General features: G+C 46.5%; 2 protein-coding genes across 2 annotated transcripts; both read right to left on the minus strand.

The window, feature by feature from the left end:
* Positions 1-87: 87 nt before the first annotated feature.
* Positions 88-16,333, minus strand: FCGR1A (Fc gamma receptor Ia). The gene is made up of 6 exons (XM_079761327.1): positions 16,258-16,333; positions 15,600-15,620; positions 14,341-14,598; positions 8,853-9,098; positions 7,662-7,946; positions 88-6,918 (listed from the first exon to the last, which is right to left on the minus strand). The coding sequence occupies exons 1-6, from the start codon at positions 16,286-16,288 to the stop codon at positions 6,719-6,721; spliced, it is 1,041 nt and encodes a 346-aa protein (XP_079617453.1). The 5' UTR covers positions 16,289-16,333; the 3' UTR covers positions 88-6,718.
* An 8,821-nt stretch (positions 16,334-25,154) lies between these two features.
* Positions 25,155-27,092, minus strand: LOC307093532 (protein S100-A15A-like; the record flags this gene model as incomplete). Its single annotated transcript, XM_079761701.1, has 2 exons — positions 25,155-25,331; positions 26,943-27,092. The coding sequence occupies 2 exons, from the start codon at positions 27,090-27,092 to the stop codon at positions 25,155-25,157; spliced, it is 327 nt and encodes a 108-aa protein (XP_079617827.1).
* Positions 27,093-27,433: the final 341 nt, after the last annotated feature.

Raw genomic sequence — 27,433 nt, forward strand, 5'->3', positions numbered from 1 at the left:
GTTGCGAGGTTGGTAAGCTTCTGGCTACGTGGGGCGGGCGGGCCCACGGTCACGGGTGTATTTGGGCCGGGCTAGTACCGTTTCCATAGCTCTCAATGGGCGTTTAAGTACACAAGGCACGGAGTAGAGATTATCATTTCTTTGTCCCTAAGTGTATTTTAGAGTAAGCTCGCTGGGTCTCTCTTCACGTGTATGGACGGAAAGGTCTACTCTCCACTGTTTTTAGTTGCTAACTTATAATTTTAGCTCATTTTGTCCAATAAAGCCATGTGCTTTAGTTTGACCTACAAAACAAGTCTGCACCTAGCCGTCTCCCACTTTCCTGTCCAGCCATTTTGCCCCCATTCCATGGACATGGGGCAATAGCCAAAGATATAGTGCTTGTCAGCATTTGAGGGGGGAGAGTTACTATTTAGTATCTGGTGGTTAGTTACGAGGGAACAGCCTCATAACCAAGATTCATCTATTCCAAAACATCGCCTTTTCTGCCTAGTGAGGGAGAGACCAACTTTCAGAGCATTTATTTAATCATTTCCGTCAAACCTTTCCTCAACCCTACCCAGCCAATATTGCTCTTAGTGAAAGCTGAGCAGGACAGACTTGGACGGCTCCACAGGAAAATTTTCTCCAGGGTGAGGATCTTGTCTGTTCTGCAACAAACTCCTGGCTTATAAGAATCACTTTGGTGAGATCTTTCCATGTGACTACCCTGAATTTCCTGATGAGGTGTAGGGAGGTGGTTTTTAGTGCTCCCAGGTGTTTTTTTTGTGTGTGTGTTTTACATTTTTATTGATTTCAGAGAGGAAAGAAAAGGGAGAGAAACCTCAATGATGAAAAGACCATTGATTGGCTGCCTCCTGCACAAACCACACTGGGGATTGAGCCCGCAACCCAGGCATGTGCCCTTGACTGGAATCGAACCTGGGACCCTTCATTCCGCACGCAGGCTGGATGCTCTATCCACTGAACCAAACCAGCTAGGATTTATTCTTTTCTTAATAGGCTTTGGGGAAATGAATACAGAAGTCCACAGTTTTAACATGTGAATAAGGACCTCTCTGTTCAAAACTTGCATAACAATAACTCAAGACTAGTCATGACAAAGGCTGGTGGATGTTTTACCAAAAACAAATACATCTTTGAGGCAAAAGGAAAATCTTAGTTTCCAATTCACTTGAGCCATTCTTGATCAATTTGGGGGAATTTACATGACAACTTTATGCTTAAAATGAATTTTATCATTTTATTAGAGATCAAATTTACATCCAGTTAAAACTTGTATAAATTGGGCCGTAATAGGGTTTTTTCATTGGTAAATTACATTCTCAGTGAGTCATCTTTCCCTGGCCAGTACCAGATGACAAGAAGCAAGGGCAAGATGACTACACGGAGAATCTAAATTCTCCCGTGAAAGAAGTCATATACAGCACATTTCGTGGTAGGAAATTTTAATAAGTGAGGACATTAGCTTCTAAGCCACATGCTTTACTGGTCTGTCTTCTACCCAGTCAAGCTATCAGATAATCTATCTGGTCTTCTCAGCTAGGACCCTGAAATCCAGGGGCTCTGCTCCCTTCTTATTGAATAATAGGGAGTGTTTCTCATGGTCTTGTGAAGTGTTACAGCATTGTCAATTTGCCCAACTAATCCAAAAGCTATCATTAATTATCCATTAGGATTAAATCCCAACTCCTTGTCCTGAAACTAAAGGCCTACCATCTGGCCAAAACTTAACCTTCAATTACTCATTTTCACCAGTCTTCCACTTGATAACATCCTAAATTTCTCTTCCTTTGTGCTTTTGTTATATCATTCTTCTGTTATCATATTCTCAGTTGTTTTCTAGACTATTCAAACCCTGCCAACCTGCTAGTTCTTTAAAATCTTACTGAAATCTCTGACCGTGGCCAGGTGACTCCGTTGGTTGGTGTGTCGCCCGTACATCAAAAGGTTGAGGGTTTGATCCTCTGGTAGGGGTGCATATGGGAGGCAACCCATCAGTGTTTCTCTCTGAAAGCATATCCTTGGGTGAGGACTAAAAAAATACATCTTACTCTATAAAGCCTTCCCATCCATTCTACTTCACAGGGAAGTCTTTCTCCTTTTCTCTTAAGGTTTTGTTCCTTGCACCATGATTTCATAATCGTGTAGCTTTGTGAACTGTGCTGCCTTGTTCCTTACCTTCTTTTTCATTGTTTTAACATTTTCTAGTGTTTGTGGTATGTGGAGAGCGGCTACAGTGTTTGGACAGGTTCAAGCCTTGGACTAATGAGAGGGCACAGTCCTCTCATGGCCACGTGCAAGTCCCAGCTTGGAGGGCAGAGCCCTCCCAGCACAATTATAGCCACAGCTGTAGTTGTCAGCTTGAACTTATGGTCTGAATGTGGCCCCACGTGCCTGAGTGATATAGGCTGCAAGTAAACAAAGCTTGATCAGGTGCATGTAATTGAGTAGGACCGAAACCCACGAGAATGTTGTAAACATCTTGACCACGACCTTACTTTCTCTCATGGCATCTGCTATAAAATAAAGATGGCTTGTAGTCCGTCTCGCTCTCAGGAAGCAGCGTCCCACCGAAACTCAGCTTTCATCCTCTTGTCTTTTATAAGCCTTTCAACCACCCCCACTCAGGTTCACCCTTGGATGTGCTGGCACGGCACAGAAAATAAACTGTCTGAATAAAATATAGCTATAGGAGAAGCTGAAAAGATAGGTAAATATCTATCCTTAAGCCCGGCCTCAGTGGCTCAGTTGGTTGGAGTGTCCTCCCATGCACCAAAAGGTTGCTGGTTCAATTCCTGGTCGGGGCACATACCTGGTTGCAGGCTCCATCCCCAGTCCGAGCGCCTACAAAAGGCAACCAATCAGTTTCTCTCTCATTTTGATGTTTCCTTCTCCCTCTCAGCATGTCCTCAGGTGAAGATTAAATAATACTTTTTTTTAAAAAGCACCAGACACAGTTTTACCAGACCTTAAGGGGAGAGACAATATTTATATAAGTTGACAAAGATAATGATAAAAGATGTTATAGGTCACAATATACAAAACTGTTGCAAATGCCTATTTCTTCTCTTCAAGGCTTTATTCTGTCCTTCCAGAAGAAGTGGGCCTCAAAGTCACAGCCAGACTCCAGAAGATTGCTGTTTCACTGGGGATCATGTCAGTGCTTCCTCAAAATTAAATTATCTTATCAGAGAATACATTTGGGAAATGTATTTATCCAAAATGTGTAAGCCAATTGTTTCTGCTGGTTCTTAGAGATATTATACCTCCATTAACTCACGTAGCATGTTTGGGAATCTCTCCCTTTAACATATGCTCCCTCTCCACAATTTATTTCCTATCCTCTCTAAGGGTGAAGGAGTAATAGGTGCTTAGTGTAATAAGGAGGTGAAAGGGGAAGAATGAAGATGAGCTTCTTACCCTTTGGGGGTTTTGACCCCATATTTAGAAACAAAGCAAGGAGTGAGGAATAAAGGAAGGGCAGCAAACACTTTATTGGCTCCCATTTTACTGCTAATGTGCATTAGCAAAGTCTGTACCTAAAAGACAACTTTACAGAGGCCCACATTTTCAACTTCCAGCATTATTTTTTATTTTTTTACAGCTTGCCAAAGTTCTCTTAGGGTCTTCTCTTAGGAATCCCACTTTGGGGATTCCTTCTGGGGCTAAGAACCCAATGGGCCTGGACTCTTGTAGAAGCTCCGGTGGACATACAACGAGTTTTAGGGCTCTCCCTAGGGGGCCTGGAACGTGAGGAACAAATCCTCCTCCCACCCCCTACCCTCCCTTGACCCGCCCTCCACATATCCAGTTGCCTTTTCTCCATAACTGTCTACTCTGGAATGTGGTACTTAGGCCTGGAAGCCCTGGGGATTCCAGGGTGGGCCCAAGAGCCTCTCAAATGAAGCCCTGGTAGGGCCAACAGACCCTGGTAAGCCCTGCTAAATCTGACAGCTAAGCAAGAACTCCCCTCCTTCCCCCAAACCCACCCACCCATCCTCTTCCCTCCTGGTTGCATCAGTCAGTCCCCTCCAGGGTCCTGTTCTCAGTCCTGGAACCTCTTGTCACCGGGATAAAATGGGCCTTGGGCCCCTGAGGGTGCAGGCCCGTGGTTCCCCAATGCATTTCGGAGCAGACCTTGCAGAGCCTGGAGGCTCCCTGCACTGGGGCCTGCTGCTTCCAGCAGCCGAGTCCTTTGCTGGCTCTGAGGATGGAAGAACAGCAGGAAGGCGGTCTATACTTGACTGCCATCTCGCTCTCCCCCTGCTGCCGCTGCCGACTCTTTCTCGGGTCCCTCCCCGAGGGCCCGGGTCGTCCGGCCCGCGCCCCTTCCCTTCCTGTGGTCGCCCAGGCCGGGTTTCCGCCAAGTCCGGGCGGGCAGAGCGCTCATCCTGCGCGCCCCGTGCCTCCCAGCAGCCCCCCCGCGCGCGGGGCGGCGGCCGAGGCTGCAACCTCCAAAGGCTGCCGCGGGGTGGCGCCGCCGCCGCCGCCGGGTCCGTGAGGCGGCGGGTCGGCCCTACCCGCTTTCTATTCCCTCCCCCGCCCGTCCCCATCCCACCCCACCTCCGGCGCTGGCCTAGGTAGGAGTGTTTCAAGTCCGCGGTCCGGACGCCGCGGCCTTTGCCTTTGGCTTCCCGCGATGCTTCCTCCCTCCCGCTGCGGGCCGGGCCCGCTGGGGAGCCGGCGTCTCACACCGGCGCCCACGGCGAGAGGTGGGGGCCCGCTCACCAGTTGGGTGCTCTTTTCGGTACCGGGGCTCTCGGACACGCACTGGCCCTCGCTTTCCTCGGCCCGCACTGCTGATGCCGCCCACGCCCTCTAGAAGTTGCGGCGTCAGCAGCCCTGGGAGCCCTTTCCCTAGAGTTCTCCACCCGGTGCGGGCGGCCGAGCGCTTCCTCTGCGTGACGTCACTTCCGGCTTCAATTCCCAGTTCCTCGGGCTGGTCTTCCCCACGCGGTCCCTACACAGTGTCTTTAGGCCTCTCTTCCTATGGGACGCGTTCCCTGCAATTCTCACCTCTGGTCCACAAGACAAAATATTCTATGCAATCAGTGGAACGTCAGCTGTTATATGTGACCATATCCTTTAATAAAAATGTTGGAGTTGTTGGGCTTCCATTGAGATGATAATTATTGTACTTTTTTTTCTGAAAGTGAAGGGGAGAGGGCACTCTCCTTGTCCACAGGCTAAGGGGAGCAGGGGACTAAGCTGCTCTTCCATCTACTTCACGTCCCAAGTTGCTCGAAGGTGCTTCCAGGTGGTGGGTGTTGGAGGTGAGCCTTGTCCTGTGGAGCCAGACCAGAGGCTAGGCAGGAATGTGTCCTTGTTTGGCAGATAGGCTACATTTTTTTAAACCAAATAATTTAGAATTATGTTGCTGGGTTTGTTTATACCCTTTTGTGTGTGTGTGTTTTCTTTGTGTGTGTGTGTGTGTGTGTGTGTGTGTTTTCTGAGCTTTAGTTAAGTCGTATTCACATATTTCAATTTTATCTCAGCTGTGTTGTGGAATAGCAGGGAAACATTTTGTATCCAAAAATAGAGCCCAAGTGAGACATCAGCATATATATATATAATTTGAAAGAAACATCAATGTGAGATCGGTTGCCTTGCGCCTGGAGATTGAACTGGCAAGCTAGGTGTGGGCTCTGACAGAATCAAACTAGCAACCCTCCGGTGCCCAGGATGACAACTGAGCCACACTGTCCATGGTCAGAGCAGTGTATCTTGAAGCTAGTTTGTACTCACCCAGAAAATCAGAAAAATAAAGTAAATCTGGAGGTAAGAATTGAGACTTTATGATATCACTGACCCTCCCCACTTGAAGCTTCTCCTGTCAAGTGCCAAGCTTGGAGCTCTGCATTTACTTTATTAGGAAAAGCAGCCGTTACATTCTGCTTTTCCAAAGCGCAGGGATTGAGGACAGACAAGCAAGAACCCTGGTTATCTCTGGACACAGGGAGGTTATGAGAAAACCTCAAATGACAAGGCAAAAATAATGCACCCATTTCTCATCGTGAGTTATTCCCTTATGTCCCTTTAACATGTATGGACACCTTCCCTGCTGGTGCGCTAAAGAAGAAAAGGTATCAAGTAACCATCCTGAGCCCCACAGAGATGTGAGCTCTCATTTCCACAGTCTCTCAGAAGAAACATAACATTTGCAAGTTATGTTTCCTTCCTTTTGGTCTATACTATTCCTGCTTGTATCCCTCCTCTCTCTCTCTCTCTCTCTCTCTCTCTCTCTCTCTCACTCATTCTGTCTCTTTCTGGCTTAATCTCTTGTACATATGCAAAAGTCTTACCTTTTCACCCTGTCCCCAGAAATATTGCTCAAAATGCTTAATAGGATAATCAGGTTAGACTTGACTTCTAGTTTTTAAAGATTGCTTCAGAGGAGGTCTCACATCAAATCATCCCTGATTATAAAACTTCAGAGTTTATCTTCATTGAAGTCAGCTCATTTATTTGCTTTATTTAAGAGTTAGTCAGGTGCCATGGGACTCACAGTTCTAGTGTCTTAACTTTTGGAGGTTGTGCCCCAATGGTCACACAAAGAGGAAGAGGTAGGGACTGCCTTGATTTATGGGCACCCACTGAGCTGCTGCTGCTGCTGCTGCTGCTGCTGCTGCTGCTGCTCCTGGAGCTTCTGGAATGCCCTTTCTTGCAGCTGTTCTTGTTCCTGCTATTTCGGTTCTTCTTCTAAATGTCTGTCTTCTCAAAAATAAGAAGTTACCTTCTTCCCCTGGTCGGCGGAGTCCAAAGGAATTTCTAAAATCCACGTTTTGTTTCTTTGCAGTTTCTTATGTATTATCACACACAAAACAGTGTTCACCAAAAATATTATTGCCATTACCAGATAGAACAGACCATGAAACCAGACAGAAGTTGGTGACTCCTGGAGGCCTGTAAAAGAAACTGACAAAGAGAAGAAATGCCATTCAGAAACCAGAGGGATCTGACTGAGTTATGTGGAAGAGAAGGTTGGCTGAGACCTGCTATGCCTGTCCCCAGTGGAGACTGATAATTTCAGGAGCAGGAAGGAGCTGGAGGTGGCTCCAGCTGGGCTACATGGGGTACCAACAAGGGGCAGTCTCCTCATAAGACCTGAACTGCCAGGTCCCTGTCAGTAGACGGAGACAACTGCTATTTCTATGTAATGCTTGAAATGAATTTGGGTTGAAGATAAATATTTCCCCCCAAGGAGTTTTTCTTCTGGAGCTCACAATCCCTTCCCCTCAGCCAGATACAGACATGTGGGGATTTATGTGCAATCCACAAAATGCCCAGCCACCAACCTACCATGTGAGCTCCTTCAAGTAAGAGCTGCATCCCAATACCTGAGACAATAGATAGGAGGAACTTTATATATTGCTGATTAGATTGTCAGGGAAAGAGAGGGAGAGAAAAGGGAGGCAGAGAGAGAAAGAAAGAGATAGAAAATATAGGAGAGAAAAGAAAGAAGGAAATAAACAGAGGAAGGAAGGGAGAGGGGATGCAATGATGTTTATAAGGGGAATAGTGACGTTTTGAATCAAGGGTGGAAAGGGCTGTTCGTAGGTTTTTCCTGTCCGGGCCATGAATCCCCTAAACAGACCTCAGTCCCATAGGAGAAAAGGGAGCATCTGTTGTGCCAGTCAGTTCCCATCATTCTCACTCACCAAGCACTTGAAGCTCCAACTCAGGGCTGCGCTTGATGATATTTCCGTCTTCTGTGGCAGCCTCACACCAGTAGAACCCGGAATCTTCTCTGTTAGCGGTTACGATCTGGTAGTCAGAAGACGTGGTCCTGCTCACCAGGGTCTTGTTTGCCACGTAGAAGGAGAAGTAGAGCTGCACCGGAGGGCTGTGTGGGAGCACCCTTGTTTCACAGCTCAGACTGACTGGATTCCCCTCTAGGAGGGGGGACGAAGAGGATGCTCGCAGCACTGGGGCTGGAAACAGCTCTAAAGAAAATGTTGACAGTTACCTGACTCAGAGTCAAGGTTCTTTTTGCAAAAGATATACCCCCTCCTCCTTTGGGAACCTGTCCCTGGAGAGTGCACCCATAAAACATAATTTTTCCCACTTCCAGCCGAGAGGCATTCTTGGGGGTTCCTCATAGATATAGTTACCAGCTTGCTCACATCCTACTGGGGAAAATCCTCTGCATGACCCATGCTTCCCTGACTGCTACTTATTGTATGACCATGCCCTTTGGTATGATGGACCAGGAGTGGACACACCCACACCCTAGCCAGTTCAGTGTCTCACACGATAATCTAGGACAATAATTTTGTGCCTTTTTTTTTTAGACAGAAAAAAAAAAAGGTGCTAGTGGTTATGAGTACTGAGATGAAAGGCCATTAAAGAGTCACAACAAAGGCCACAGGCAACTGGAGCAGAGGAAGCTACTTAGTTACCAGAGGTTCAGAAAGAAGTGGAACTAGTTTCCCCTGAGAGATAGATGGAAAGTATAACTAAGTCTCAATGTCTTCCTGGCCTCTGTTTCTTATGGAGCTTTTATGAGAGTCCTTGGGTTATTTTCTAACAACTCCCTACCTACCTTGAGTCTCTATTCCTTGCAACTAAAATAAAATTGATGAAATGGATCCTCACTATGCCCTGGCCTTGACCTTCGCTCCTGGGATTATTAAAGCGACACCATGGTATGCTGGAAAGAGCAATGGCCTGGGACCCGGGAAACCTCAGTTCTGGTCCCCACCCAGCCACTGGTCACCTTGTGGCCTCTAGTGAGACAGTTCACCTCCCTGGAGCTCAGTTTCTTCACTTGCACATTAAAGTGATGATTGGTGATGGTTTCACTGGTCCTTAAAACGACATATAGGTCTGTGATTATTCAGATACAATACCTTTCACAGTGATAGATACTCCTGCTGATGTGAAGTCCTTGTTTCCTTTGCAGTGATAGATGCCACTGTGACTCAGGTTGGTTTTCGGAATGGTGAATTCAGAATTCCAAGAGGAAAACTTAAAGATCTTGTTATTGTGGTAGAAAAGCATATTGGACACCTTCTTATTCTTCCATCCATGACACCTAAAGGCCAGAGGTTGTCCTTCAATGACGACTCTGCTAGAGACCTGGAGCAGTAGCCAATCTGGAAAATGTGAACCCAACATATATGTATACAGTGGCAGAGGTACAAGGAAGCCAACGCTTTCTTTTTCTCCTTGAACATTCCAACCTACAGCCCTGCTGAATCTGAAGCCTAGCTCCCATTCACCGAATATCTTTAGCTTTGCTGGGAAGAAAAGTAATCTTTACCTGCGGCCCTGTACACAGCCCCTGTTATCTTCCCTTTTCAGATCTTAGAAGTTGGTTGGGCCGAAACCGGTTTGGCTCAGTGGATAGAGCGTCAGCCTGCGGACTGAAGGGTCCCAGGTTCAATTCCGGCCAAGGGCATGTACCTTGGTTGTGGGCACATCCCCAGTGCGGGGTGTGCAGGAGGCGGCTGATCGATGTTTCTCTCTCATCGATGTTTCTGGCTCTCTATCCCTCTCCCTTCCTCTCTGTAAAAAATCAATAAAATATATTAAAAAAAAAAAAAAAAAAAAGAAGTTGGTCGGGACAGAAACAGTTTATCCTACGTGGTAGGCAGTATTCTAATATGACCCCAAGAAGTCACACCCTTATATAATCCCCTTGAGAGTGGGTGGAACCTATAACTAGTTTCTAGAACCAGAATATGACAAAGGTTATGGGATGGTACGCCCATGATGATGTTACATTATCTAAGACTCCATCTCAGCTGTCTGGACTAAGAGACTCTCCTGCTGGCCTTGAAGAAGTAAGCCGGCATGTTGTGAGAAAGCCTATGAGAAGCATATGGCAGGGGGCGCTCCAGCTGACTGCCAGCAAAAAGGTGGGGACTTCAGATATCTATCTATCTATCTATCTATCTATCTATCTATCTATCTATCTATCATCTATCTACCTATCTATCTCCCTCCCTAAATAAATAAATAAATAAATAAATAAATAAATAAAGAGGGCAGGGACTTCCGTCTTAAAACCACAAGGAACTGCATTCTGCCAATGACCACGTGAGCTTGGGAGAACTGCAGGAAGGACCACAGCCCATCAGCACCCAATGGTAGCCTCAGGAGAACACCCAGCTACGACGTGCAGCGACTCCTCTCCAATGGAAAGATCATTAACGTATGTTGTTTTCAGCTAAGGTTTTTGTTACATAGCAACAGAAAACTGATACACTCTAATTCCTGACTGATTTGTTAATGGGATCATACATACTAAGACCAAACTCACAAAATGGCAAGCACATCCAGATGTACTTATGGCTCTAAATTGATAGAAATACATATGTACAGATCAGTGATATAGCTGATAAAAACAAGCTCCAAGTCAAATGGGCCCTCACTTTTTTTCCCTTTTTTTGGGGGGGGGGGGGGCGGGAGGGGGGCTCACTTTTGATGGATACCTCTACACATAACCAAAACTGCCTCCTTTACTTTTTCCTTCCCTGGGCAGTTGGTTTGGCTGAGGATGAAGTTCTTAAAGGACAGAAGTGGAGAAGAGACAGTAGTGCTTTCCCCCGCTCTAGAACTTATCCAAGAATGGAAGGCAGGCATTCACTGCTACCTGTAGCATGATTTTCAGTCTTGGATGCTGCCATAAGTTGCTTCCAAACATAATAAATACTCTTTCCTCCCTATTCCTGTTCTCAACCAAGAGATGCTCAAAGACTGCACTACCCAAACACAGGCACCTTTGCTTTATACATCCACAAACAGAGTGGGAAATTTTAACCTCCATCAGGAACTGTCCAAAATACAAAATACTAGTGATGATATAAAAGATTTGAATGAAATCAGTAGACTTAATTTCATGGATTTACATAGAATGCTGTACCTTAGAGAAAATTCACATACTTCCCAAATACACATGCAAGAGTTATACAAATTGAACACAAAGCAATTTTCAACAAATACCAGGGAACTAATATAGTTAGCACAAATTCTGACCAAAATACCATAAAAGTAGAAATCAATAACAAAAACACCCTCCAAACACACTTCTAAATAAATCATGAGTCAAAGAAAGAGAGAAAGAAAGTTATAAGTGAAATTTAAAATATTTAGCCTTCATAAAATATTTAGCCTTAAAAGATAACAGGAGTATTACATATCAAAAATTGGGGGATGCAGCTTTTAGCAGACATTTATTTTCTACTCAAAAAACCATCTCTCACCTGACCAGCATGGCTCAGTGGTTGAGGTCGACCTGTGAGCCAGTAGGTCACAGTTAAATTCCCAGTCATGGCACAAGCCCTGGTTGCAGGTTTGACCCCCAATGTGGAGCATGCAGGAGGCAGCCCATCAATGATTCTCTCTCATCATGTTTCTATCTCTCCCTCTCTGAACTCAATAAAAATATATATATATTTTTTAAAAAAACACCTTCTCCCTATTTTTATCACTTTGCAGTAGGATGGGAACGCTCATTTTAAATCACAGGATTAGGACTTGGGTCCACGAACCAGCCGCATTCTCAGCACACACAGATTTAATTGAAGTGACTGAGAGCTAATATAACTGCAATTAAATCTTCCATTGCTGACTAATTGGGGCAACCATTTTTAAAAAAGGCATAGGGAACATCAACCAAAAAACTTGATGCATTGTACTGTAGTAAAATTAAAAACCTTCGCTCATTGAAAAAGGAAACAACATAATGACACAGCAAAAAGGCAGGCCACAGAGTGGAAGTTATTTCCTACCCTTGAAAAAGGGCTCATAGCCATAATATATAAAGAGGTTCCCACAAGTCAATAAGGAAAAGGCAGGCAACAAATTTTTTTAATTGGCAAAAAAACCTAGACAGATACTTTACAAAAGAAGATGTCCAAATAAATAATAAACACGTGGAAAATGCTCAATATCATTAGTCATCAGGGAAATGCCCATTAAAATCATAGTGTGATATGACTGCACATGTACCAGAAAGGCTACAGGGAAAAATACAGAAAACACCTACTCCTGAGGAACAACCACAGCTCTCACACTGGGAGTGTGATGTGGCCTAGCTACTTTGGTAAAGTAAGGTTGCATATTTTGTGACCCAGCAAGTCCACTCCTAGGCATATTCCAACAAATATGTGTATATATGTGCACCAAAAGAAATGTACAAAAAGTGTCCACATGAATAGTATTTGTAAGAGGTCCCAACTAGAAACAACCCAAGGCCATGAATGAAATGGATAAATATGAAATACTATACAATAATGAGAACAAACTGCAACTTTACAACGTTTATGAATCTTATAGTCGACCTGAATAAAAGAAGCCAGACACATCACTTCTTGGCCTTTTGGCTAAGATCAAGTGTAGTATCTGTTCTTATCAGTTTAATACCTGATACGTCCTCTATCTGAGGACATTATATTAAATGTATTTTTGGGATAGGGAGATGGTATAGGAGCTTGCTCCGTCCACTCCACGCATTGTCCCGGTATTGCAGTACCTCTGGGAATGGTGCACACACAAGAGGAGGAGGAGGAGGAGGAGGAGGAGGAGGAGGAGGAGGAGGAGGAGGAGGAGGAGGAGGAGGAGGAGGAGAAGGAGGAGGAGGAGAAGGAGGAGGAGGAGGAGGAGGAGGAGGAGGAGGAAGAGCCAGACACAAAGAATACATACTATACCCATTTATATGAAGTAAAAAAAAAAAAAAAAAACAGGTGAAAACCTATGGAAGTCAACTTGGGAGTAGTGACTAGAAATGAACTAGAGGGAGTTTCTTTGATTCTGGAAACATTTATCTGGGTGCCGTTTACTTGTGAAAATTCACTAAGGTATACACTGAAGGTTTATTGTATATTAAAATTCACATTAAAATATCATATAAAAATATAAAATACCTGCCAAGAAAAACTCTTTGGGGTTAATTGGGCTCAAATTCACAATCATGTTCTAACAGCCCTTGCTGACAGGGGCCTCTCATACACTTTGCATGTCAGGGGAAAGCCACAGCCGGAGCTGCCAGCTTCCTGCACGGGGTTCCTGCTGGCTAAGCAGGACCCATCTGAAGCAGTTCCCGGAATCCACTTTGAGAATCTATATACCATTCTCAATAAGTCACCAACGCTGGGGATTCGAGAGGCAAAGAGAATGACCTAACCCAGCCCTCGTTCGTTTTTTCCCCCCTTGAACTATGAAGCACTTCTGCTTCTACTGGAACTACACGAAGTCTCTTGTTTACGCAGTTGCCAGCTCCCCTCGCCTCTCTAGTATTGGAACTGATTCTTAGAGTCCTAAGAGACTTGAGAAACAGTGAGCTTTTCCTCTGACATTCTCAACATTTCCTTAGCTAAACCACATTTCCTCCAAAAGCAGTCCAGTCCACTGAAATCTAATCCTGCCACCAGCCTGGGTTCACATTTGCATTATCAGTCACACAGAAGTTTTAGCGTAATGCTTTTGAATAACTAAATGATCCGTTTGAATGGTTTATCCTGAATAATGAAACATTTTGCTCGAGAGAGTATTGCAGTCTCCATCTCTTGGCAAGCAGAAACTTCTTACAGATTTAAAGCAGAAGGAGGGGTTTTATCTGCTTTTATTCATCAAGCAGTAAAAAAAAAAAAAAGTAATGATTAAAGTCTCTCAGTAATTCCATGACCAAGATATTATCTTATTATGCCCCCAGATGATCTGTATAAAGATGTTTCCTGCAGCATTGCTTGTAAAAGCAAAGAATGGAAACACACTAGAAGTCTAGGGAAAATGGTTCAATCAATTACAGCACAGCCTTGTGGCAGACATTTAAAAGAATGAGGTAGATCTCTTAATATAAACACACCTTCATAGTATTTTAAGTAATAAAAGTAAGGTGTAGAATAGCATATAGAGTATTCTACCAACCACTTTCTTTTAAGTTTATATTATTAACAATTTTGTTTCTGTGGAAGTTGACTGCTGGAGTAGGAGTTTGGGGTGGAAGGGAGACTTTACTGTTCATCGTTGTACATTTCTCCAAATGACTATTATTGACTATGGGCAGGTATAACTTTTTTTTTTTTCAAGAAAACTAGATAATTTTGAATAATGATAAAATCGTAGGGTGAGTTTTACTCGAGATACCCTACTCACACCTGCCCCGGTTGGGGTGCTTTGGGGACACAGTTAAAGGACTCTAATGTGATCTTTTCATTATCTTGACTTTATTGCACCTGGTAGGCACATAGAGCTGAGACTCATATTCAGATAAATCAGCACACGCACACACACACACACACACACACACACACACACACACCTGACATCCAAAAAGGAGGAAACACAAAGGAAGACATAATTTCCAGCACTCCTGCTCCATGCCATACTTACCTCTGTGGACCTCCAGGTACACCGGGTCACTTGGCATGGAGGGACCTCTCTGGCACCTGTATTCACCAATGTCACTGGCACTGGCAGCAGGGATGCTGTAGCTGGCAGCCAGGGTCTTAATGGCTGTGCCATTGAGAAACCACTGCGTAGAGTTGTCCCAAGGCAGGTGGGGTCCCTCACACCGTAAGGTTACACTTTCCTCTGAGAATACACTGACCCATGGAGGCTCCAAAGTGATCACGGACTTGGCAGTGTCTGCTTGGGAGGGGCGGGGGGAGGACAAAAACGCAAACAAGGAGTGAAAGGAAAGGCTCGGGACACCTGGCGAGGTCTCTGGAGAGCACAAGGGAAACGGTGTGTATTTGGATCTCATTGTAAAACAGGCAAGGGAACCCCGACAACAGCTAGCCGTTAGGAATGTCCAGACCCAGCTGCAGAGGGATCTGTTCGTGTTATTAAATCTGGGTGTTGCTGATTTGGGGTTCCTGAGAATTAAATGACCAATTTAGGTCTCACTGTTGGTAAGCAATAAAACAGGGTTTTCAACTGGTGCAACTAGATTGGAGCCGATTTGCTCCATTGTCTCTGAGGACTCGTTTTGAGCCTTAATCGGCATCTGTATTGGAAATCAAGGTCCACACTCCCCACTTCGAAGCCTCTAGTGCAGCGGTTCTCAACCTGTGGGTCACGACCCCTTTGGGGGTCGAACGACCCTTGCACAGGGGTCGCCTAAGACATCCTGCATATCAGATATTTACATTACGATTCACAACAGTAGCAAAATGACAGTTATGAAGTAGCAACGAAAATAATTTTATGGTTGGGGGGTCACCACAACATAAGGAGCTGTATTAAAGGGACTCGGCATTAGGAAGGTTGAGAACCACTGGTCTAGTGCCTGCTTGATTCTCTCTGAGAAGAAAAAAACAAACAAACCTCTGCTTTCACGTAAAAGGGGCTAGTTTGGGGCATATTGGAAAACCCAGCAGAACTACTTCTGTAGGTTTGCAATTTTGGCCCTTTCCTGCTATTTAGGCATTTAGTCCAGAGGTCAGGGCTCATTTAGAAAATCTTAGAGAGAAACCTTACAAACCAGGATTTTACCAAAATCATACTCTGAATATTGGGGACTTCATATAACTTATAAATCTTTCTCCTTTCTATCCTCTCTCCATACTCTCTTCTTTAGGATAATGGAACCTATCTTTTGGAAGCAGAAATGTGCCAGAGGAAGAGAAGTTGAGTTAGACATTACTCACATGTTTGCCCACAAGCTGGAACTGTAAGAGACCAAACAATGGAGATATCATCAGTGGAAGATGGCAAGGAAGGGAGAATGAGACAGACAGAATTAACATAGACTCCAAGGGGCCAGCTTAGGTTTCTTTCGTTCCTCTCTTCTCTACTTCCTTTCCCAAAATCAGGTACCAATGGTACTGAACAGTCAACAGATGGTTATTGATGGGGCTTTATTCTGAAATGATGCTTCCAGGCTTAATGTTACCTCAGTCTCTCTTCCCACCCTTTGGATATATATAATAAACACCAATGAACCGTGGAAGCACAGACACAGCCGTCTCCATATTCATGAGTTCTAGCTAGGATACTAAAGAAAGTAAATAAAATCCTGAGCCCCGCCCTAGCCGGTTTGGGTCAGCGGATAGAATGTCGGCCTGCAGACTGATGAGTCGTCAGTTCGATTCTGGTCAAGGGCACATTCCTGGTTTTTGGACTCAATCCCCTGTCGGGGCATGCAGGAGGTAGCTGATCAAGGATTCTCTCTCATCGTTGGTGTTTCTATCTCTCGCCCGCTCCCTTCCTCTCTGAAATCAATAAAAGTGTATATTTTTTAAAAATCCCGAGTTCCCTTAGCCAGTGCCTGTACCCTTCTCGTTACCCTTTCTAAGCCCAACTTACCCCAAAGGAGCAGAGCGGTTAAGAGCCACATGTTATCCCCAAGGTGGCGGGAGCAGTGGAAACTGTAACATGTAAAGACTCTGAAGAGACTCTGCTGAGAGATCTGGAGCCACGATTAGAAAAGAGGAAGGAAATTACTTCTTCTGACCATTTTCATCATGTTCCTTTTCTGGGAAATACATCCAGAATTCTTGACGCACGCTCTCCCCTTTCTCATACTTCTTAGCCTAGTTTCCCTAGTTAGGAAGTCTGGGTTTGGGGCTTATGAAGCTCTAAGAATCCAAGGGAAGGTCTCATGTTTTATTGACATTCTATTCTGATTATATTCTCCTTCTGCTAATTACGTTTCTCGGGGCTAGGATATGGCAAATCCCCATTTTTAAAATTGGTTCAAAGCCTGGCTAATCCCTCCAAAAGTCGACCAGGGTGGGCACTTTATATAAGTGGGCCTCCTTGTTTTCCAAGGGGAGGCACTTCAAGTACCTCCAGAGGCTGCTGCCTCCTGGGTTTGCAAACTGTTTACCTGCCTGAATAAAGTCTCTCCTTTTACTGCGCCCTAAGTTGGGGACTCCTGTTGGCATTGGGCTGGTAGCAGTGAGCTTTTGTTGACAGGCTTTTATAGGACATCTTAACTTATGGTTGGTAGTGCATGTCTCCCTAACTTACCCATCTTCAGGAGTATCATAGTCATTCTTGTGTTTCTGCTCATTTAAAAATATTTGTTGGGCCCTAACCAGTTTGGCTCAGTGGATAGAGCGTCGGCCTGCAGACTGAAGGGTCCCAGGTCCGATTCCAGTCAAGGACATGTACCTTGGTTGCAGGCACATCCCCAGTAAAGGGTATGCAGGAGGCAGCTGATCGGTGTTTCTCTCTCATTGATGTTTCTAACTCTCTTTCCCTCTTCCTTCCTCTCCATAAAAAATCAATTATATATATATATATATATATATATATATATATATATATATATATATATTTGTTGGGCTTTGAATTAGAATAACATTAAATATGTAACTTAACTTGAGGAGGATTTGTATCTTTGTGTCATTGAGTTTTTTAAACCATAAATTTGGTATATCTAATCAATTTTTTGGTGTTCCTTTCATAGCGTTCATAAATTGCATAGTCTTCTCCATATATGTTTTGGACAGATCTTGTGGGATTTCTTCTTAGAGGGGTGTGTGTGTGTGTGTGTGTGTGTGTATCTTTGCTAATTCAAATGGTAATTTAAAATTTATAATTTCTAAATGTCTGCTTATGGTGTAATGGAAATGCAGTTGATTTAGGGAGCAATGATTTTATATCCAGACTAGAGGCCCAGTGCACGAAATTCATGCCCTGGGGGGAGGGGTTCCCTCGCAGTCTGGGAGCCCTCAGGGGATGTCTGACTGACGGCTTAGAGCCCTCAGACATCCTTAGTGCTGCTGCAGATGTGGGAGAGGCTCCGCCACAGCTGCTGCGCTCGCCAGCCATGAGCCGGGCTTCTGGCTGAGCGGTGCTCCCCCTGTGGGAGTGCACAGACCACCAGGAGGCAGCTCCTGTATTGAGCATCTGCCCTCTGGTGGTCAGTGAGCATCATAGTGACTGGTTGTTCCACTGTTGGGTCGATTTGCATCTTAGCCTTTTATTATATAGGGTTATATAGGATACTTAAAATGTTTTTCAGATTATTTATTTGCAGATCGTCATGTCTTTTTTGTAGACATTCATATCTTTAATTATTATAGAGCTTTATTTTCTTCCTTTTCAATACATATAAGACTATTTTCTGTAAGATTTTGGAAGATACATTTTTTTTTGGAAATGATGCTTTCTAAGTTTGCTTAATCATTTCACTGAATGCTTTTTTCTAAAAATTGAGAAGATACTTTTTCTCCTTAAGTCTATTAGTGTGGCTAATTATATTTATGGATTTTCTGCTGTTAAAAAACTTACATTTCTGAGTAAATCTAATTTTATCATGATTTATTAGAAAATTTTCAGTGCTGATGGATTTGACTTGTCAGTGTTTTGTAATTAATATTTCTGCACTTATATTTATCATAAATTTCACCAGAAGTTTGTCAATGCTATTAGTCTTTTCAAAGAACCAACTTTAAACTTTGTAGATTATATATATTGTATCTTGGGTTTTATATTTTAATTGTTTTGCTCTTATCTTTATTAACTTCTTTCTTCTTTACTTGGATTTTTTCTATCCTTTTTCTAATTTTAAGTTTCATGCTTAGGTTATCAATTTTAGCCTTTACTCACTTTTAATATAAGAGTTTCTTTTTTATCCTAAATACTATTTTAGCCAAACCCATAAATCTGGATTTATAATGTCTCAATCATTGGTTATTGATAAATGTTTTAAATTTCCTTGACTTTTTTAATTAAGTTTTTTCTATTATTTGCAATTTTTTCTTTTTTCCATTTCCCTCTTCTTGTCATTTGTAATTTTTACACACTATTTCTATTCTTAGTGATTCTGTTTTTTATGTAAGAAATTATAAAGATAATCACTAAGATGAAATAGAAGAGAATCCTTTCACCAATTACATGCTCTAGGCAGTGGCAACAGAATATTACCAAAAGTTCCTGGCTGTGGAATCCTAGTGTGTAGAATGTTTTCTGTACCTCTATTTTATCACCTTTTCCCTCAAACTATTTCAACTTATGGCAAATCTATCTATGAATATGCTGACTATCTGCACACTATCAATCCTTTCAACATTGGACAGATAATGCCAAAAAAAATAACCTCCTTTATAACAACATAACCCAGAATTTCTTTAAGAACTTTACTATTGGTGATATAGCTCTGTCCCTCAATATTCTGAGGAATTGATGATGAAAATGGTGGTGATGTTTCCCTTGTAATAACCAATGAGAGGAGGCATATTGGAGAGCTGGTAAGGAAATGTTGCTGTAAGTAAAATGGACAGTTTGAAGAACATTTTACAGTGCAATACTATTTTTCAGCTGGAAGTTTCCACTCTTGTGACTCAGTTAATGCTTCTCCCTACAGTTCTTCCAGCACAATCCAGACAATAAGTAACTTTCACTCTGTGATCAAGGTTTGTGGAAGTCAGACCAGTTTTTCTGAACTTGGAAAAGCTCTCAGCTCACAGAACTACAAGGGGTGGGTGGGTGTGGATTGATGGGCTCAGCAATATTTTGTCCAGGGAAAAGTTATTTGAATGAAAATCTTATACTTGTGAGAATCATAAGAAGCACATAAGTGGCCTTAATCCTTGCAAATTTCTGCACAATGACTTTGTTTTTCATGGTTGGACCCAGTCTACATGGATAAGGTTGGCTTTTACTCATAGCATAACTTGTTTCCTGCCACCACAACTTCATTTCTCTTCCTGAAATAGCCTCTAGGCTGATTCTTAGCAGGAAGTGAAAACAAAACTTATTTTAAAGGCAGAATAGCAAAAATTTCAGTAGAGTCAGCCATCTAAACAGGGCTGGAATACTCCAACATTTTACCTAGATGAGAACATCTTACTATTATCTCAGTTTCATCTTTGAGAAATAAAACTAAACGAGGTCAAGTAACTTGATTATAGTCAGAAAGTTAATTAATGGTGCAGAGACATAAACTAGACCCAAGTCTGGTTTTGTGCAGTAGTGATATAATAACTATAGGATTTCATAGAAACAGAATTATTGCTAATTGAGTATGCTTCCCTCTACACTGCAACTCAGGAGTCTTTTCTCAGGCAATTAGCAGCTTTATCATATGCAAGTGGAAGCAGCTGAAATTAATCAGTGCCAGGTTCTTTCTGGGGAAAATTTGTTCCTGGCAATAGAGGTGTAGTGAGAGGCAAGAAATAACGCATTTACATACGGTGGCTTAGCACTTGGTAGGGGTAGTAGGTGTTCTCTTATCTTCTGACTTTTCAGAGGGTGAGCACAGGCTTTTTGTAGTCAAAAGGAACACATTTTCTTTACAACTACAGTTTAACATATCCGACTAGACCTCAACAAGGCCCTGCTCCAGAGAGCATTCCAGACTGGATCCTCTGACCTTCCTCCTTCTCACCTGACTCCCTGAGGATGCTGTAACACAGGTGTAATGCGTGGTTTATGTCAAGGTTTTCTGTTGAACACTGTCTTGGAAGGAAGGAAGGTACCTGTGTTTGTGCCCGTTGCTGAGTCACAAAGGCTTGAATAGAATCCCTTCGGAGCAGTCTAAGGAAGAGGATGACAAACACTAACCCAAGGAGCATTGAGGTGGTTCCTAAGTCCTAACCATATCTTTTCCCATTCCACCACTCACTTCTAGATTCAAGTGTTGGTATTTTTTATCTTAGAGACATTGCAGTCCCCAACATGGTCCAGACCTTAGTCTCTACAGTTTCAAAAACTATGGTCTATGAGACTAAATGAAACCAATGAGATTAGAGGTCTAAGAGTTCAAGAATTTCCTGAGATCATATCATTATTCTCCTGGCTTTGCTTAGGAATATGGTTATCCTAGCTCAAACAGAGGGCATTTGGCTCAGTTTAGAAAATTCACATGGGGCCCGGCCAAGGTGGCTCAGTAATTGAGCACCAACCTATGAACCAGGAGGTCAGGGTTCGATTCCCAGTCAGGGCACATGCCCAGGTTGCGGGCTCAATCCCCAGTGTGGGGCCTGCAGGAGGCAGCCAATCAATGATTCTCTCTCATCGTTGATGTTTCTATCTTTCTCCTTCTCCCTTCCTCTCTGAAATAAATAAAAATATATTTCAAAAGAAGAAGAAGAAAACTCAGATGGGGAAAGGCCATTTCCTATATCAGATTTGCAGGACCCTCATTTGCACAAGCCCAGGGCACAGAGGTAATCACACCTGTGGCTCTTGAGTCCACTTAATTCCTTATTGCCACTTATAACTCAAACTGAAAACAGAGGGGAAAATGCGATGGTGTGACCTGAGCTTTCACAGAATTGAAAGGAGAAGCAATAGGTCTATCATTGCTCTTTTCTCTACTCCCCATACTTGCCGATTGCTAATATTAGTACGTTTGTGCGGTCTTACATCTATTCTGGGTTTGGCTGCTGTGAGGGCCATGAGAATTTGCCTTGTAGACCTTCCTAATAAGTGGAGCTTAATTGACTTGAGGGCCGCAGCTGCAATGCTTTAAAATCTATCTCTAAGGCAATACCTCCCATGGGCAGCTCCCTACCAATAGCAGAGCACACAGTGGGGATGCTAAGAAAGACCCATTCCTGAGAGACACAGGACTCTTAGTTGGATGAATTGGCATTGCTAATCAATACAAGGGCAAGAAATAAACAGCAGCCCACTCTTTGAAAGGGTAATGACTGCTGTTGCTAGGTGACCAAGAAGGGAGGGAGATTTGGGGCGGATGTCCTTAGGAAGGTGTCTTATCAGTATTTTTCCCATGCCTGCAAACCATGCTTAGTGTAAAAGTTATGAAGAGTTCAAAAAAGGCTTGTTTGAAGGGGAGGGGGAAAGGGAACTGTCTACTAATACTCCCTGAGTTGTAACCACAGCAGGGAGGAGGGGTGTGTATGCAAGAATGTAGTGTTGAGAGGAACTTGTCTTGCAGTTTAAACAGAGGGGCTGTTTGAATCAGAGGAGCTAACAATCTTGCGGTTTAATTACCAGGTGCTTCTCATAAATTGTGGAAGGCCACAGGAAAGAAAAAGAAGGGCCTTTTTTTCTGTCCTTACTGTGCCTACTTATTAAAACTCCCACTCCAAGACATGCTGAGCAGGAACATTCTAAAGGCAAATAAAAGGAAAATTCAGGTATGGTAAAAGGTGAAACAAAACTGCCCTTAAAACAGAATCTCAAGACCAATGAGGGGGGAATTCCGAGATCATGCAATCTGCCTGGGCTGGGTCCTGCCCCGGGTGCTGGCCCTGAAATCCTGGTGGTTTATTTTGTGTGATCTTCCCATGAACTCAACCATTCAATTCGGAAAGCATGCTCGGGGCCTGTGTTGAATGTTCAGTATTTTCAAACAGACAAATGCCTGAAGGCGTCAGCCTTTGCTAAGGTGCCTGCTAAAGCGTGAACGTGTGATTGAAGTGTTGAACGGAATCGAACAAAATAAGCGACCACAGCAGGAACCGGGGGACACCAGAGAAGCTCCGAGACAAAAGAGCTTGACAGAAAGAGCGCGCAGGTCGGGCACATCGGAGCAGAGGGGAGGGAGGGCGTGGGGAGCGGTTTCTGGGTGGTTGGTCCGGACCCGAGAGCACCGACCTCCCTCGCGGCGCGGGTCCGAAGCCTGGGAGGGGCGGCGTCCACACTATTGGGGGAGCGGGGGATGGCGGCGAGGCGGGGGAGATGCCTGGGACTCAGTCACATTATTTGTAACCCCACAATGACGGACACAATTTAATTTTAAAAGTATAAGGGAAGTGTTCAAAAAAATACTATTACAAACAAATGAAGCTTTCTGGGTCCCCGGGACCTGTTTTACTAAAACCTTGGCTGAGGGTCTCCTGTTGTGCAAGAGACACACACAGAAGGCAAGTACTGCCTCTCTCCGGAGGTAATGGGTGAGAGAGAAAGTGTGGAGAGGAGCCAGCAAGCTTTATCAGCCTTTTAATAACAAAGGCGTCCCTGGGTGGGCTCGAACCACCAACCTTTCGGTTAACAGCCGAACGCGCTAACCGATTGCGCCACAGAGACCCATGGGGATAACGTTCTCAAGACAACAAACATAGAACAGGCTCTCAGACACCGCTAGGTGGAGCCACCGCTGTTAGCGGACAGATGCCCGTGCAGACTCTGAAACCGCCGAAGCCGTGACGGGTGGAGTCCACGCGGCATGCTGGTGGCCCGGCCTCGCTCCACTTCTGCGTCAGATGCCAGCGCCCCGGGACGCCCGGGCGGGAAGGAATCCAGACCACAGTGCGCGGGGGAGCTCCCACAGTTTCGTGCTGGAAAGGCAGAATCCTGGTGGCACTTCAGTTCCTGTTTCCAATTGTACTCATGTCCTTTCTGCACTTTGCTTAGTGTGTTGTTTTATCTCACTAACCAGATTCTATTCTGAAAATATTTTTTAAATATAGTCGTGAACCACCATCCACTGCCAGGGTGCTGAGGTGCAGAGAGAGCGAGCCAGCTTTTGACTTCCAAAATAAGCTCCCAAAGCTACTTTCAGAGGCAACTGATGTGAAAGAAGCTTTTATTTATTTATTTATTTTTAGATATTTTTTTAAGGAGGAAAATATTTTCTTAGAAATAAAAAATCAAGGACCTGAAGAAGGTCAAATGGATAAAAAAGAAAGGAAAACTTGTCCATATAAATAGATTTAAGAAATAATAGATTAAAAAAATTTGATATTTCATATATCTGTGTCTCAGCTTCTCCAAATTGAGATAATAATAAGAATGACCACATATTGTTTTTTGTTAGTATTAAATGAGTCGAACTATTGAAAGTGCTTACAACAGTGCCTCCCAACTGGGTCTGTTGGGAAGACATGGAGGTGACAAGACATGGTGCCTGGCTTGGTGGAGGACACAGACAGCCCCACACGGTGCAGCAGGACACACACCCCCACAGGGAGTTCAGGCCTCGGGAGGGCAGGAGGGCCCAGAGGGAAGGGGGTGGGGGCCCAGCTGAGTCCCCAAAGGCGAGTGTTGGCAGACGGGCAAGTGTGGAAGGGATGGCGATGGGGCCCCCCAGGGAGGGAGCGGCAGGGAAATCCCCTTCAGAGCTTGACTGACCAGACACAAAGGCCCCCACTCAGCCCTCAGGGCGCTTCTGCCCTCTGTGACACAGACCCGGCTGGGAAAGAGCCAGCCAGGGCCCTTAAAGGACACCTCACCCCCCCAACCCCCCAGTCACCTGCACGGGGGAGCAATGAGGATGATCGCCCATCGTTCCCTTAAAACCCATTGTTTCTACCACAGTAACTGGGACGTGGGTTCCCAGACAATCCTCAGAGAAGAAGCCCACCAAGATGAGCCCTCGCGGGGCCTGAGGCAGAGGAGCGCCTCCCAGAGGGATTCTGTCCGATTCCTGAGCTCTCGGGAGAGAAAGAAACTCAGACAACACAGACAGGGCAGGGCAGGTCTCCGCGGGGAGGGGTCGGGGCCAGGGAGGACTTGGATCCGTGAGTCACACGTAGCCCTGAGCTGGAGTAATGCCACGTCTATCATCATGTTTTATTAGTAAAACCAGACCCAGCCCTCTTTCCTCCAGGAAGACTTCCCTGATTGACAGTCACCCAAGTGCCACTCATCGCTCTTCCCCCTAACAGGCTGGATTGTTGGCTCTGCCCCGGTCCCCGTCTCTGACTCAGCTGCACAAAACCCACCTCACGGTCTACCTCCCAGACTGGCCCTGACCCCGCCACCCAGGTAATTGTCGGCATCATCTTCCCACCCCCACCCCCACCCCACCCCCGTCCTGGCCTTTCCCAGGCGCCCCCTTTGCACGCTGATCCTTGGGGCTCTCACCCAGAGACAAGAGACCTTCAAACCAGGGTCCACGTCGAGTGCCTCTGCCCTCCTGTCCTGTCCCACCATGTAGGTGCCGTGAGGGAGTGATCAGCATCTTGTGTCAGAGGGTCTGCTCCCCAAAGAGAACACTCCCCTCTCTCAGACAGAGGCTGAGAGCAGGGGCTGCCTCCCCCCTCAGACAGGGGATCCTGGAGGCAGGGGATCTCTCTCTCACCCAAAATAGATGACCCCCTATTTGGGGGATCCACACCTCCCCTCCTGGACCCATCACTGACGCCCTAACCATGAAGACAGCGACACCAGAAACTGCTGTGAAGTTGCTTTATTCTCTTCCCTCCCAGGTGTCCTTACACACCCATGCACATGCGTGCGCACACACATTGGGCACATAGACACGCGTGGCAGAGCTCCCCTCGGCCGCCCCGGCTGGGCCGCGTGGCTCCTCGGGCAGGCCCGGGGGGTGCCCTGCTCCCCTAGTAGAGGCCGTGCTGGGCGCAGTAGTGGGCGCACCGCTGCCGGTGGTACTGCAGGTGGTAGTCCCTCAGCAGCCGGCCCAGGACGTACAGGAACTCGTCAAAGCAGATCTGGTTGTCCTTGTCCTTGTCCGCCGCCCGGAACAGCGCGGTGACGAAGTACGGCTTCTCCCGGCCCTGAGGAGGGGGCCCAGGGTCAGCCAGCGCCCGGCACTGGGCCCTGGCAGAGGGGCAGGCTCCACCGCCCGCTGGTGAAGAAACGGCGCGGGGAAGCTGAGTGTGGCCCTGCCGGCCGGGGGCTCGCAGGAACACTCCTCACTCACTCGGAGGCCAGGACACTGCGCGGCAGAACCAGGCAGAAGGGGCCCAGGGGCCGGGCACCTGGACCGGGGCGCAGGGGGCAGGCAGATGGTGCAGCCTGGCTGACCGGCTAGTGGCTGAGCAGGGCTGAGCGCCTGGCCCTCTGCTGGTGGCTTTAAGTCTGTCTCCCCAGCTGAACAGACACCCTCAGGGGCCGCCCAGCCTGGGGCTGCACACGGGAGTTGCCCGAGGCACCGCCCACCTGCCCTCAGGTCTGCATCTCTAGCTCCATGGCAGGGCCGGCACCCAGTGGGTCAGATTTCCGCAGGCGGTGCCATCTGCCCAGGACTGTTCATGGCAACTGGCCTGTGTCCTAAGGAAAGGGCAGGATGGGGGGAGGCCCACGCCATGGGCCCCGGGACTGTCCGGATGTCCCAGAGCACTGGCCCTGAGGGCTAAGGCCTGGGGGTGGCGTAGGAGAGCAAAGGAGCATTCGAGGTGGAAGGCACAGCAGGGAGGAAGTCAGGGTCAGAGTGCAGGAGGAGACGGACAGGCGAAGGTGAGGGAGCCCGCCACAGGCTGGCTGACCCGACAGCGCACCGGCTTCCCTCACGCAGCCCACCTGGCCAGGCTGCCATCTCCGCCCTGTGCCCAGGGGCCTGCCCTGTGGGCCCCGTGCCCAGGTGACAAGGTTTCCCTAGAAACAGGGGACTCATCACAGTCACCCCGTCCCCTCTCTGTGACCTGGTGGCTGCGCTCCAATAAGCCCAGGACAAGACTCTCCTCTGATGTTCCCCAAAGAGAGGCCAGGGAGACCTGCAGGGACTAGGGTGCTTGTCCAGGATGCAGCAGCCTTGGGTCACCCCGGGGGCATGGCACCGCGGGCACCGAGGGCAGACACTCATGTTGGCCTTGCAGTCCCCAGGGAGCCGGGTAATCACATGGCTGGTCCTGATGGCAGAGAAGATTCCAGGCCTGAGCAGGTGACTGAGCAGCCTAGATTCAGGGCTGGGCCCCTGGGCTGGTCTGAGACAGCCTGGGACAAGAGGGGGAGGGGAGCTCCATGTCCTACCTGCCCACACCTAGTCCCTCCTGGCTTCCCCTTAACCCAGCTATCCTCCCCAGCATGGGGGTGGGCAGGAGGAGGCTGTGCTAGACCCCAGGAGAAGGTTGGGCAGGGCCTAGGGGCAGAGGGAGGGTTTAGGACCTGTTCTCAGGGGAAGCAAAACAAGCAGAGCACCACACGGCTTTGGGGTTAGGGTGGGTTGCAGGCGTTAGCGATGCTTGGGCTGGAGCGGGGCCAGGCAGGGAGTTTCAGGAGGAAAAGCCGCCAGGGCCGTCCTCCCCGTGGCCGCTGATCCTGCCTCAGCACTCCCCTCCCCTCCCCTAAGTTCCAGTGCTCCTGGGAGACGCTCCCTGTACAAAACCCTCACGTCAAACCCCACAACCCACCCTCTACTGCCCCCCACCTGCCCCCAGGCCCCGCACCAGGCTCTCCATGAAGCGGGGCACGTTGTCCATGAGCAGGGCCTTCAGCTCCTCCAGGGACAGGGTCTCCACGTCCCCCTCCCGGGCCGCGTACTGGTGGTAGCTGTGGATGATTCGGAAGAGGGATTCCTCGACTGGCGTGGCCGTCATGGCAGCGGGGCCCCTCTGATGGCAGCGGGACAAGGGCCAAGTCAGAGATGTGGAGGTGGAGCAGCTGGGGACGGTGGAGAAGCTGGGAAGAGAGAGCAGCACCTCCTCTGGGCCAGCCCAAGCCTCCTCTGCCCTTTGCTTCCTGCCGGCCTGGTCTCAGGGCCCTCCCTGCCCATCCTCGGGGCCTCCAATTATGGCGGCCGGTGTTGTGACGCCTCACGGGTCCTTCGGCAGCACAGCTGAGCCTCACTGCATTCCTGAGGTGACATCACACGCACTTGCTCCCTAAGATGAACGCAGTCAGTTTCAGGGACCCACCTGCCCTCAGAGCCTGATCTGAA

Source organism: Cnephaeus nilssonii (genome assembly GCF_951640355.1).
Source record: "Cnephaeus nilssonii genome assembly, chromosome: 21".
Lineage (NCBI taxonomy): Eukaryota > Metazoa > Chordata > Mammalia > Chiroptera > Vespertilionidae > Cnephaeus > Cnephaeus nilssonii.